This window comes from Leptosomus discolor, chromosome 6, assembly GCF_034619465.1.
Source record: "Leptosomus discolor isolate bLepDis1 chromosome 6, bLepDis1.hap2, whole genome shotgun sequence".
In the NCBI taxonomy this organism is placed as follows: domain Eukaryota; kingdom Metazoa; phylum Chordata; class Aves; order Leptosomiformes; family Leptosomidae; genus Leptosomus; species Leptosomus discolor.
Genome location: NC_141396.1, coordinates 63,036,761 through 63,049,001, shown reverse-complemented (window position 1 = coordinate 63,049,001; position 12,241 = coordinate 63,036,761). Strand labels below are relative to the sequence as shown.

The 12,241-nt window shown below is 38.8% G+C and overlaps 1 protein-coding gene across 1 annotated transcript in view; it reads right to left on the bottom strand.

Annotated features, from left to right (window-relative positions):
- Positions 1–12,241, bottom strand: part of ADCYAP1R1 (ADCYAP receptor type I) — a 134,229-nt gene that overhangs the window by 31,926 nt on the left and 90,062 nt on the right. Inside the window, exons 4-9 of the mRNA XM_086467335.1 lie at positions 7,856–7,891; positions 7,184–7,225; positions 5,307–5,410; positions 4,637–4,734; positions 4,053–4,185; positions 2,081–2,234 (exon numbers count right to left, since the gene is read on the bottom strand). Of these exons, the coding sequence (XP_086323461.1) occupies positions 2,081–2,234; positions 4,053–4,185; positions 4,637–4,734; positions 5,307–5,410; positions 7,184–7,225; positions 7,856–7,891 (567 nt within the window). The remainder of the gene's footprint in view (positions 1–2,080; positions 2,235–4,052; positions 4,186–4,636; positions 4,735–5,306; positions 5,411–7,183; positions 7,226–7,855; positions 7,892–12,241) is intronic.

The following is a 12,241-nucleotide window of genomic DNA, read 5'->3' as shown; positions in this document are numbered from 1 at the left end:
AAAGTTTGATGATATGAATAGAGTTCCAAGTCTGAAACATGGGCAGAAAGGCAGAATTAGACTAAATGTGTCATTAAAAAAAGACGTTGCAGATCAGCTTGGGGTTTGAACGATCTGCTAAAAGAATAAACATACACTCACATTACTTTTCTTTACATCAATAGATATGTATATCTTCATCACCTTCTTTTCAGCTTCTGAGTAACATTAGAAAACAGATGAGCCCCAAAGGCTGAGAAGAGAGCTAGTCTTGCTGACCGTGCCTCTGCCTGAGTAAGAGGGAGGCATTAGGAGAGACCTCAGGAAGACAGCAGTCGATCCGAAGAACTTACCAGCATATTGCATACTTAAGAGGAAAAAATTGTTTGGATCGACACAGCCATATGTAGTTCTCATCAATCAAATGAGCACACTGACGTGCTCAGCACATTTTAAGGAACAGATAAACATCCAGATGCTGCAAAATGCTGAGCTCTTGCTTATGGCTGCTTCGATGCAACTCCCTCCCCACTGGCTCTGAGCTGAGGGGTTGCTTTTTGTGCGACACGATTTGCAGTCAGAGTCTGGAAGCTCTTCTGGTTTTGCAAAGTGCCAATTGCTCCTACCAGGTCAGGGGAATTGTTCTTCAAGTTGAAATATGCAGGACTTGAGAAAATATTGTATTTAAAAAAACAAAACCAAAACCAAAACACACCAAAGAACAAAAGAAAACCATCCACATTTGGAGATTCTTTTAATGTTATCAATGGATATTACTGATACCGAACAACTAGATCTTATTTACGGTATTCAACTCAAGACCAAATGTTCTGAGGCTGCATTGCAGAATCAATCCATCTGGGCAGTTCTTTCATTACAGAGACTGATTTTAAAAAAAATAATATCCAGTTAATACACTGAATTGCAATATTCTCACATTCAGATGAACCTACAGATAAGAAATTCGTGAAAACTTCATTAAAGGAAAGCAGCCTCTGATTTATGTTCAGATTGCAAAGATTTATGCATTGTTTTCTTTCATAATGGTCACATTTTCATGTACATAAACCCCAAGTTCCCTTTGAAAAGAGTCATATCTCAGCTATAATGTGATTATACATATGTGGATAGAACATCCTTTTCCAATAGCTTCTTTTCCAATAGACTTTTCCAATGGCATCCTTTTCCAAAAACCCTTAAATGTTATAGGTTATTTCTGATCGTTTCTTCTTTCTTCTCTATACCTTTGCTCCTATTGTTGGGAGTCTGCCAGGAGATGAGATTTTTTATGTGTATACAGCTGCCTCGGGAGGGAAAAAACAAAACCAGCTGTGGATTACTTGATGTTTCAGGTTTCATGAGGATGTTTTTTTCAAAGGAGAGTAGTTTAAGATATATAGTTTGTATGTAGACTTTACACATAAATATACAGGATTATTTCCAGATTATTTCATAAATATGTTTGTTTAAATAAAAAGTTTAAGTAAAAAAAAAAAAAAGAGCTTAACCTTCTTAGAGTACATTTTAAATTAATGTATTCTTCTGCATTCAGCATCTGATTCCTGCACAAAAACATCCGCAAAGAACTACTTGAATTAACGTATTGCGGGAATCAACTTATCTCCTGAAGGCCAACATGAAAAATAATTACACAGGTTATCATTATACAACTGGCCTTTCTGAAACAAATCTTGTTTCTTCCTGTTGCAGGTTTCCATTTCTCAACTAAGTATGATAAGAATATGCAGATACCCTTTGGATATGTTTTCAGTTTATCTCCTATCCGAAAGAAAGGCATAAATGATGTCTTAGAAAATGGACTGGACTTAGCACTGCAGATTTGATTAAGCTGAAGAACTTGGCATTAAGATCATATCTTATAGAAGGCAATTCTCAGTTGTGGAGTACATCTCTGCAAGAGATGTGGTATCCTCCAGGTTTCAGTTCAACTCTGACAAAAAATCACAACATGGTTCAGTCTGCAGTGGTACTCCTATGCAAAGACTAAAACTATACTTTGAAACTGTATGTGGAAATATTACGTAGTTTGTGTAGTCATCTTGCACACTGAGACATGTTTTAGACAAGACAAGTCACGTACCCCAGCCAATAATAGTGTACCAGTAGAAATATCTTCTCTCTGGGAAAAAGGTTTCTACCAATAAAGTGAAAAGGTACAATCCCTCAATGAAAAGCCAGAAGTAGTTGGACATGACACAGTAGTGAAAAAACACCATCACTGCTTTGCATTCCACCTGCAGAGAATCAAGAAAAACAAAGTTATTTCCATGTTGTTTCCACCTAACAGATAGAGAAAATGCTTTCAACCTCTCCAGATCTCTTAGTGGGAAGGAACACAGATGGGAGTAGTATTACAGACTTTTAAAAGTAAAGTTTTAAAAGCATGAGAAGAATGTGAGGTGCCACTTAGAGACTGAAGCATGAAAGGGCAGGTAGCCAATTTTACTGGTGGGAGGTCGTTGACAAGCATCTACAGACAGCTTGAGAACATCTTGCTTTAGTGGGAGTTCACATCGTCAATGAACGATAATTGCTAGATGTAAGCCCCCTTCCAGGCATTAAGTGCAGAGAAGAAAAGAATCCAGTTGTGTACTGAGAAACCTAAGGAAGGATGTGAAATGGCAGGATGATTTTAGAAAGCCCTGAGAGTGGGATCAGAAAAGATGCACCCTCCTGCGTGCAGCTGAGAATTGTACTTCCTTGCCATCTGCGGGTGTTGTCACACTCACAGGGATAGAAAATCAAAGTAAGCGTTAGTGTAAAGAAAGAAAGCAGAGTGATTTACTGTAAAAAATGATAGAAGCTTTCCTTCATTTAGTGAGAGGAAAAGGAGCAGGCAAAAGAAAAAAGGAAGAAAAAAACAAACTCCAAAAACCTTAGGTGGGACCTGAGCTCTATCATGACTCTGGGAGAGCAGGACACACTTGTCTTTCCAGTGTTGTATCCCAGTGAGACATCATTAGTCCAACAAAACCAGGACTTCTGAACACATCAGAACAGAATCAGTGTGTAACCTGGAAGGTCCTGCCTGGGGCGGTGGGAACCTGACAACTTTGACAGGTTTCCAATTGCACTCCATCCGCTGGGACAAATCTATGACCAAATTTTTTAAACCATCAGCACTTGAGTTTCTTCATGGAAGCTCTACCAGTTTACGTTGTCTGAAGATCTGGTCATTAAATGGCTGATTTTAACGCGGTTTATGCTTCAAGTGTTTCAAAACAAAGAGGCAGATGCCACTGTTAGAAGAGCGGTATGAACAAACTACAGATCTAACATGATTTCGGCTTTATCGTGGAGAAGAATTAAAAGCAAAAACTTGTTTCAATGACAAAGAAAAGGCTGACTAAGAAACTACACAGCTGCACTTTCCTTGTGGAAGTGACTCATAGGGAATTTAGCTCATAACTGGATGGATAAAGGAGATCTCAGTTTGGGAACTGACTGTAATTCCATCATAATTACACTCAGTGAGCTGATTTATCAAATCAAATACTAGCCTTAAATGTGAAAGGAACTGGGATTTATGTGTAATATATAGCTAAGTGCATCTGTGAGAGACCGCTTTCCATGAAACGATGAACTTTAGAGACAAACATGTGGCTAATACTAATGATTTTTTGGGAGTGTGACCATCAGTCACTAGGGCCTGTGTCTGAATGGTTACCCTGTTTACACATGACCCTGCTGGACATCCAGAACAAATAAGGCTCTAGAGAAAAAACACACCTTCAGATGAAGGAAATTCCTTGTGTCTACTCTGATCCCACCGATCATTATGCAGATCTGTGAAAGTGAAAAACAGCCTGAGCAGAGTCAGAAACCAAAACCTGTAAGTTTATCCTGAAGGACAGGCTGCTGGACACTGATGACATCATGAGACGATAACATCCACAGTTTTGCTGTGAACCTGGAGGGAAGTTTACCACTTTCTCTCTCAACAGCTTCTTAGCCTATGATACTCAAGTGACTGCTGCCTATCTCACTATTTTTTGTTATCTCATGCTGAAAAAAAGACGAAATGAAAAGGCTTTGGCCTTGGTTTTACTTACCGTTGAGATAAAACAGTGGTTGCCATCCTGTTCAGCATAAAGAACCCCATCTTTAATGAATACAGATATTGCACGTAGGATAAATGAAACAAAGAGGTTCATGTGGATAAAATTTCGAGTGCAGTGAAGCTTCCTAGAGAGGAAAGAGCAAGGGAGAGGAAAATAAGAGGAAAAAAAAAAAAGAATACTTTTCTTTCGTGGAAATAGCACTATCTGCACACATGGTGCTAAGAATAGCAACATCTGAAAGCCAGCAGTGTGGGCAGTACTGACCCTAAACCTGATCAAGAGGAGGATTTGGAGATTTTCCTGTAAAATCATGCAGGGTAGCATAAAATAGACCCAGTCCAATGCAGCTTCTGCAGTTGCATAAAATAGACCCACAGCTCTTGCAGTTGCATTTACAGTCTTCCAAAATGTGACTACTGGAGTGTGTCCAAACTGGGGAAAGATCTTTATTAAAGGGTTGTCTCCCTCTTATTCTACATCTGGTGAGATAAAAGCTTAAACATTGTTTTGGGCAGATGAGCTCCAGTTTCATTCCTCCAGTGACTGAACAGCTCACCGCTCATGTCCTGACTCACCTGAAACGACACAGGATAACCATGGCAGTGGTGAGGGAAACGAGAGAAGTGCTGTATCCCACCGTGTACAGAGCCTTCACAGATAGATAGTAGTAATCCTTGGGAGGCAAACAGCACATGGTTAAACGGTACATCTATGGTCACATCTTCTTTACCCTGTCAACGTGCAGGGGGAACCATATGCAGGATCTGTTTCTTGAACAGCCTGGTTATTTTCTCCTCTTTGTTCCCCTGAGATCTCACTGTATATTAGAACATTGCTCTATGTCTGGCATGCCCCGGGGTCTGTATATCGTGAAGCTTATTTGTCAGTGAGCTAGCAAAGGCTGTCTACTTTTCTTTGACCACTATGCATGTATCTGTAGAAAAAAAAAAAGTAGTTGGCTAAGGGAAGAAGTTGGCTTCACCTTTAGTCAATAGGGGAAGAATTGGTGGCTAACCCATGCTTCTAGAAGTTACAAGCTGTATCAACAGTAAACACTCATATTCTGGAAGTATTCAGTACAGGGCTAGGAAGGATTTAAATCTTGCATCTCACATTTTTATACCCGTAATTATCCGATTGTTTCATTCTAATCACCATCAAACCAGAACATGACCAGAGGGTGGACAAAAAGTAGCCTGCTGCTCCCCCCCTTCATTTGTTCTTAATTATAAGATTAATTCCCACCTGGTTATCGGACTCTGTTTCATTTTCATCAAAGCCACAGGCGTCATAATAATGAGGAAAAGGTTCAGACCAGCCATCTTCAGTGCAATTTCTGCTGATGTCCCCTGTGCCAAATACAGTTGGAATGTTACATTGCTGAAGCAAACCCCAGGACATACCATCCCTCTCCTTGGTACATGACCAAAGAAAACCCTGCAGTACCATCGGGGGTACTATTTAACTGGCTCTCTGTAGAAGACTTTAGTGGTATCTGGAAAGTTTAATGACATCTTTAAAGACCCAGTTCTACAATAGGCACCTACTGGGATGTCTACTACTACAACTGGTCTCCAGAGAGCAAAAAAGATTTAACGAGCATAGTCATGCCTTCAGGCCCCCAAAGATCTCATTCTCAGCCTAAACCAGGTGTCAGCTAAATGTCCATTTCTCTCCATTGACTCTGAAAAGCATCTAGGGAATACAGCTTTGATGCAGATGCCTACACTTCAGATAGCTAAAGGGTAAGTCCAGTGCTTAAGTATAGGCACTGTACTTACAATGATCTGTATCTGAGACATATGCATGGGACTGGCAAGAAAACAAAGGCTAATATGATTTTTTGGAGCGACTGCTGGAATCCAGGCAGGATACTGTAGGCTATCTAAAATAGCCTTTATATGTCTATAGTGAGGCAGCCGGATTGTTCTCTTATAGTCAGATAACATGTATCCCTCTCATTTCTCTTCAAGCCCAGGCTCTGACCTAAGAGTGATTTTGTAAGAAGGGACCGTAGGAAAACAAAGGAAAGATGGAGTGTGAATCTCTTCCTTGTTTCTGTCTTCATAGCAGTCACGTTTCTGTCTTCATTTACATCTCCAGATGCCCAACGTGGCTTCAGTTGACAATTTCAGAGCTTCTCACATTCCTCCACCTATTATTTTTCCAATTCTGGTTTATAACCTTACCCTAAAGCAAGTGTTTGCAAGGAGGCTCAAAAAAGGCTCAGGAAAAAGCTCGATCTCTTTTTCTCTCTTTTTACCCTAATTGTTTGGTTAATCTCATATAAGGACTAGCTCCTAAATGGCTTTCACTGACACAGTCAAAAGGCTTAAAACTGTATTGGGAAGCAAGAGCTGAGAGTAGAAGAGGAAACTCGCTTTGTTACTGAGGCTGCCTGAGGTGTGACGGGCCCCATGGTGCTCTTTTTAGGCACCATTATTCTTGCCAGAGCTCAGTGACCTGGTTGAAAAATTAGAGCTGGGCTGCTGGCTGCACTTATTCCTCTCCAGCACAATAGAACAGTTTCCATTTATTGAACTATTACAGTTTTTGGAGCATGAGCTGTATCTTGACTAAAATTGATGGAAATTTCCAAGTGTCTGGGTTTTGGTTTGTGGGTTTTTTTGTTGTTTTTTGGGTTTTTTTTTTAATTGAAGTTGTGCTGCTTCACATTCTTAGAGCAGTTTAGTCAAGTAGCTCATAACACTAGCAGTGACCTTATTTTTAGAGAATCTGTTTGCCATCCATGCAGTAGAATATATCTATTTAATCACAGCTTTCATTTAAGAACATTACATTACTTGGAAAATTACACTTGCACATTCACCCCTAGTTTTCTGTGGAAAATAACCACTGAATCATGGTGTTGGCTTTCCTTAACACCATTTAGTAATTACTGTTAAGCAGGTAGATATGATTTATGACAACGTATTTGCTAGATTGCAAGGCTCAATAGTGGAGGAATGAATTTTCATAATGTTGCTAAAAATAATGCACCAGAAAATGTGTCAACATAAGTAAAGGAGATTAGAAAATAATACATAAAGGGCAGGAGAAAAAACTTGGAGCTTCCTTTTTAACAGTTAAAAAGAGAAACAGTCCATGATTCTGTTTCTTACCTAGGGGAGACTGGGCTGTGCTTTCCAGCAGGTCATAATCACCTATAAAAGTGGAAATTCGGTATGAAATTGTTTTGATTGTGTTTTCTATTAGGACCCAAACTGGTCTCTGTAGAAATCAGTGAATAAGATACAATTGATTTTTGTTTGTGTGGATCAAGCCCAAAGGCAATAAATACTTGACTCTGTCTTTTCAGGAAGTAAACACAGTTTTACATGTGAGTTTAAATCAAAGCTGAACCTATAAAATTAAAAAATTGTTCCTGCAAGCAGTGAGCACACAGCTAAAAACACATGAAATTAAACTAGGACTAACTTTGTTGTAAAAATATAAAAGTCAGATATTATAACTTTAGAAATTTACATTTATGCATAGATACTTAGGTATGTCAGTTTTCACTTGACTTAATGAAAAATTATTTACATCCTTCAATGACAAACAGCAATGATTAATTGGTTTTAAGTAAGACAGTTTAATTTTGTGGTTTTAGGTAAGGTCACATCGATTTCTAGACTTTCATCTTTTACCAGAGAGCTACAGTGAAATACGTGTGTTCATTATCCTGGTTGATACACAAACAACTTTTCAATAATCTGTCATTATCATACACTTTACATACAATTTTTGAGAACAGAGGCACATAGGAGACAGTCAGCACAACTGGTTCTTACCTGCATGGGTTTGCCCCATGTTATCTACTTCCCAACCTGAAATTAGAAAATAAAAATAATTAATTTGATCTTGATAGTAGCTTGATTCCCATACGACAAGTGAATGTAGCAGTGCCCAGATAAGAACTGCAAGAACGTTTTGTTTAAATCGTTTTTTCAACATCAGTGCTGAATATTTATGACCGGAAAGTGGTTTTCAATTGCATTGTATTGTTAAATCACTGTTTATCATGGAGTTTCATCAAACTCTAGGAATGATATGAAAAAGAGATGAGGGAGCTTTTTGTGGGGTTTTTGTGTTTTGTTTTGTTTTTTTTTTTTTTATAGAGGGGTGGGGAGGGTTCTGAAATAAGAAAGACGCACACACTTCCAAAATATTGTGTTGAAATCCATACTGGTTTGTATACTGAAAATACAAAATGTTCGAATAGGAAATCATAGAAGTTTGAGTTTGCATTTTAAAATTTCCTTTTCCTTTCTTTTGTCCTTCCAAAATAAACCGTTGGGGTTATCTCCAACCAATCCCCCACCCACCCTACCAAATACTTAACCCAAGCTACACTGAAGTTAGACTTTCCCGAATCCTCGGTGGATTTTGGCTCAAGCTCGGTGTTGGGGGACGCACAAAGAGGAGCTGCCTTAAGCCACCGAGTGGTGCTGCTGCATCGTGCAGAGAGAGATGCCGAGGAGCCAGACAAAGATTCTGCAAACAGCTCTGCTAGTGGCCCACAGAGCAGGGAAAACATCTTTCCAACCTTTCATTGACCGCTACAGCAGGTTAAATGTTTAGATTAACTTTGTTCTGTATCCTCTGGAGTAACCATAAGGCTTCAGGTTGTTTGTCTTTAACCCTAAACCTATGGTCAAATCTTAGCTAGGGATTGGAAAAGTCATTCACCACATTCTATGAGAGGGTGGTTATTAAAAGTAAAAGCCAAAGATTGATTTTGATCCTATGGGAAAGGAGAAAGACAGCATCTAAGGAAACAAATTAGTAAAATGAGTCTTTTGAGTACAGCATGAAATGCATTTAATATTTTAGACTTTTTCAAATTCTTTTTTACATGATAATTTAAAATTTATTTATTTCTCTCTCTCCTCTAAAATAAATCAGCAGACCTTTCTCATTTTCTAAGACAGAAAACAGAGTATTTAATGTGGAGATGATGGTGGGAGTCTAGAAAACGAAGCTGAAGCATCAGGTTAGCCGTACTGTGTCTTTGAATGGATGTATTCGACATCAAACCTACAAATTCAACCCACCAGTTACTCTGGAGGGTTAATCCTGAAAGCCGTGATGAGAACACCCTTGGCCTTCTGGCTTCTTTGCCCAACTCCAGCTGCTTTTAAGAGTTCATATACATGAGAATTCTTGGATGTTTGCAAATATTGGGTAGGTGTACCAATTCTGAAGATAAGTCACCGATGCTCTGAGCAAAGGTTTTCCAGCGAAGATCGTTCAACCTGCTGCATCAGACTAAATTACCAGGTGCTGCAGAAGTGCTATGGCTGTGCTCCAGATTCTTGGCAGGATAACAGGAATGCCTCTGCAGAATATTTTGTACAGACCTGTTTACCTTCTGAGTCTACCAAACCCCATGTTCATATAGCTCAGAGGTAAATGCCTTTGTTGCTAAAATCTGAATTCAGGATACCAACTTTAGGATACCCTGTGGGAATTTTTATCTGCAGTTTTATTAGGCAGTTAGAGGATCAAAGAGTGAGCCACTGTTCCTTTACCACTATCTTTCCTAGTGCCTTTCCTAGCTGGCTGCCACTCAAATCAGTAGCTAGTAAGGGAACTGGTTCCTTACATGAGGTCACCTCACTCAGTAGCCTGTATCTGCCAGGACCCACAGAAGCAGCGTGAGAAGAAGTTACAAGAAAAGCTCAAAAAATTTCTTTGACTCATAAAAATCCAGTTTTAGTTTATCAGTTGTACAATGTGGCTTAAATCCTGAAATGTGATATTACAAACTCTCCGGAACTCTTGTTGGAGAAAGACCAGGACAATATTAAGTAGAGTGAAGCCTGATGTTCCCGGCACGCTGGCATGTTACGCTGATTGATCAGAAAACTCTTTTTTTTTAAATTTAATTGTTTTAAATTTAGCTATTTTATTTCTGTAATCTAAAAAGGAAGAAATAAAAATTACCATTATTTCACCTTAAATATGGGTGGTAGTTGGTCACACTGGTGTTAAAATACTATATTATAGTTCATTTTTAATTTCATGAAATGAGTAACAACAGTTAATGTAAGTTTGTAAAGTAAAGAGACTTTTTATACTAATTTTTTTTCTTACATACTCAAGTTATTATTGCATTTTAACTGTGTTTGGACATTATGAAAGGATTCATACTTTCAACAATGTTAATTTTCTGATTGCTGTAGGAGCAAACTTGTCTTTTATTAACATATTTTTCTACATTTGAGTCCTAGCTAATGTACTGAAGAAAGTTCCAGTACAACCTTTTACTATAGAGGCTTTTAGGCTTGATCCATCAACCTAATTTTCACTAATAAGCTAAGCTACTGGAAAGTCAATTAGATTTACACTCGACATTATGCCCTGAACTATAACTGAAAGTTAAAGTTTGCCTAATGAGTGCTGGGATAACATACACACATATAAAAATATATTTTTCTGTGTATGCATATATGTGTATATATATCTTGTATATCTGTCTATATATCTTATATATATTTTTATATATATATATATAAAAGCACACAATGAGGCAACACAGAGCCACCATCTGGCTTTAAATTCCCACGTGCTGCTGCTGCCCTTCTCCCTGACACCAAATGTTTATGTATCCTGCAGAATATGGATGTTTGCATGATAGAGAACTGTGCCAATGGCTATGTTTACTCACATGTATGAGAGTGCAATGGAGTTCATTTGGATTATTTCAGTGCTTAACATTTAATGTCGACACACACCAGGCACAAGATCTGAACTTGCATTTGAGCTGGGTTTGTAGGAAGACCAGACATAGAGCAGTCCCTCTCATTTTTCAGATTTTTGCTCTGAAACTGTATTTTGGTGTTTGGTTTTGTTTTGTTTTGTTTTTTCACCTGAGTGCCTTTCTGACTCTAGAGAGACCTCAGCAATTTTACTCTGGTGTCAGTGATATAATGGGCAAAATTGTAAGGCACCTCACTGCACGGGCTTTCACACGAGTCCTCTCGTTGTCTTACTCTTAGGACATAAACCACGAGAAACTTGTGCATTAGACTTCACCCATGAAGCAGAGAAACCCATCAAGATAATTGTACAACAGGCTAGATGAAATGCATTACTCTCCCAGAAGTGAAGAATAAATAAAATATTCTTTTAATCTGCATTTTGACCAGAAACCCATTTTTCAAGGATTTAATTCAAGGGGTTTAATTCAAGTCATTTAATTCATGACTTACACGAATAACACCTGTGCTCCTGACATGTAGTTAAACCACAGCACAGCCCAAACTGTGGAAAGGTGGAGCGAAGAGCAGCTATTCAGCTATTAAACAGTGTCTTAGAACACCATTTATTAAACCAATAATTGCTCACATTAGTCAATAAACTCCTGAGGAAGCTAATGTTATCCTTGACAGAGGATGGTTTATCCAGTGTATTGACAGATTGTGTTATTCACTGTTCGAGCAGCCTGAATAGGTAAGTGTCACCCTTTGGGAAGTAAAGCAAATCTTCCATTAGTGCTTTAACTGACATTGTTAATTAAATGTTATTTGCAGTACTAGTTAGAGACCCTAGAGAAGATCCATCGGAGCGCTGAATTGTCAGTTCCAAAGAACAGAGAAAGCAAACACAGAAAATACTACTTATTTCTATTTTCTACATGAAGAGGTGAAAGGGGTGGGCGTGGTGGAAGTCAAAGGACTTGCCAATGGCTTCCCATAGTTAGTGGCAGAGACCCAGACCTTTCGTGCCCTTGCACATTTATCACACTTTATTCCTTGCTCGTCATTTGCTAAGTCCCCGAAAACATAACTATCTTTTCACTGTCCTCCAACTGATGAGAAATTTGATGCAAGCAATTGTTGCTTCTGATTTAAAGCGAACAGGACTGGCGAAGCTCAAGCCAAGAACCAGCCTGTGTACGATGAGCCTCGGATCTCAGTGCAGCCTTTTAGATAATCTCCTTCATGCCAAATTTGTGCTGGCTGCTTTCGATGTCAGCTGGCATGGCAACTGCTTTATCTCCCGTAGATTTGTTTATCTGAGCACAACTTGCATTTAACCCTTTTGTTCCAGCATTTGTCCCTTATTAGCTCTGGGGTGGGGGGGAATGAAATGTTTCCAGAACTATTCTGCCCTGAAATGTCTTGCCCACACTTTTCCCTTATTCCTCTTGTTCCCATCTCAGCAGCCTCAGG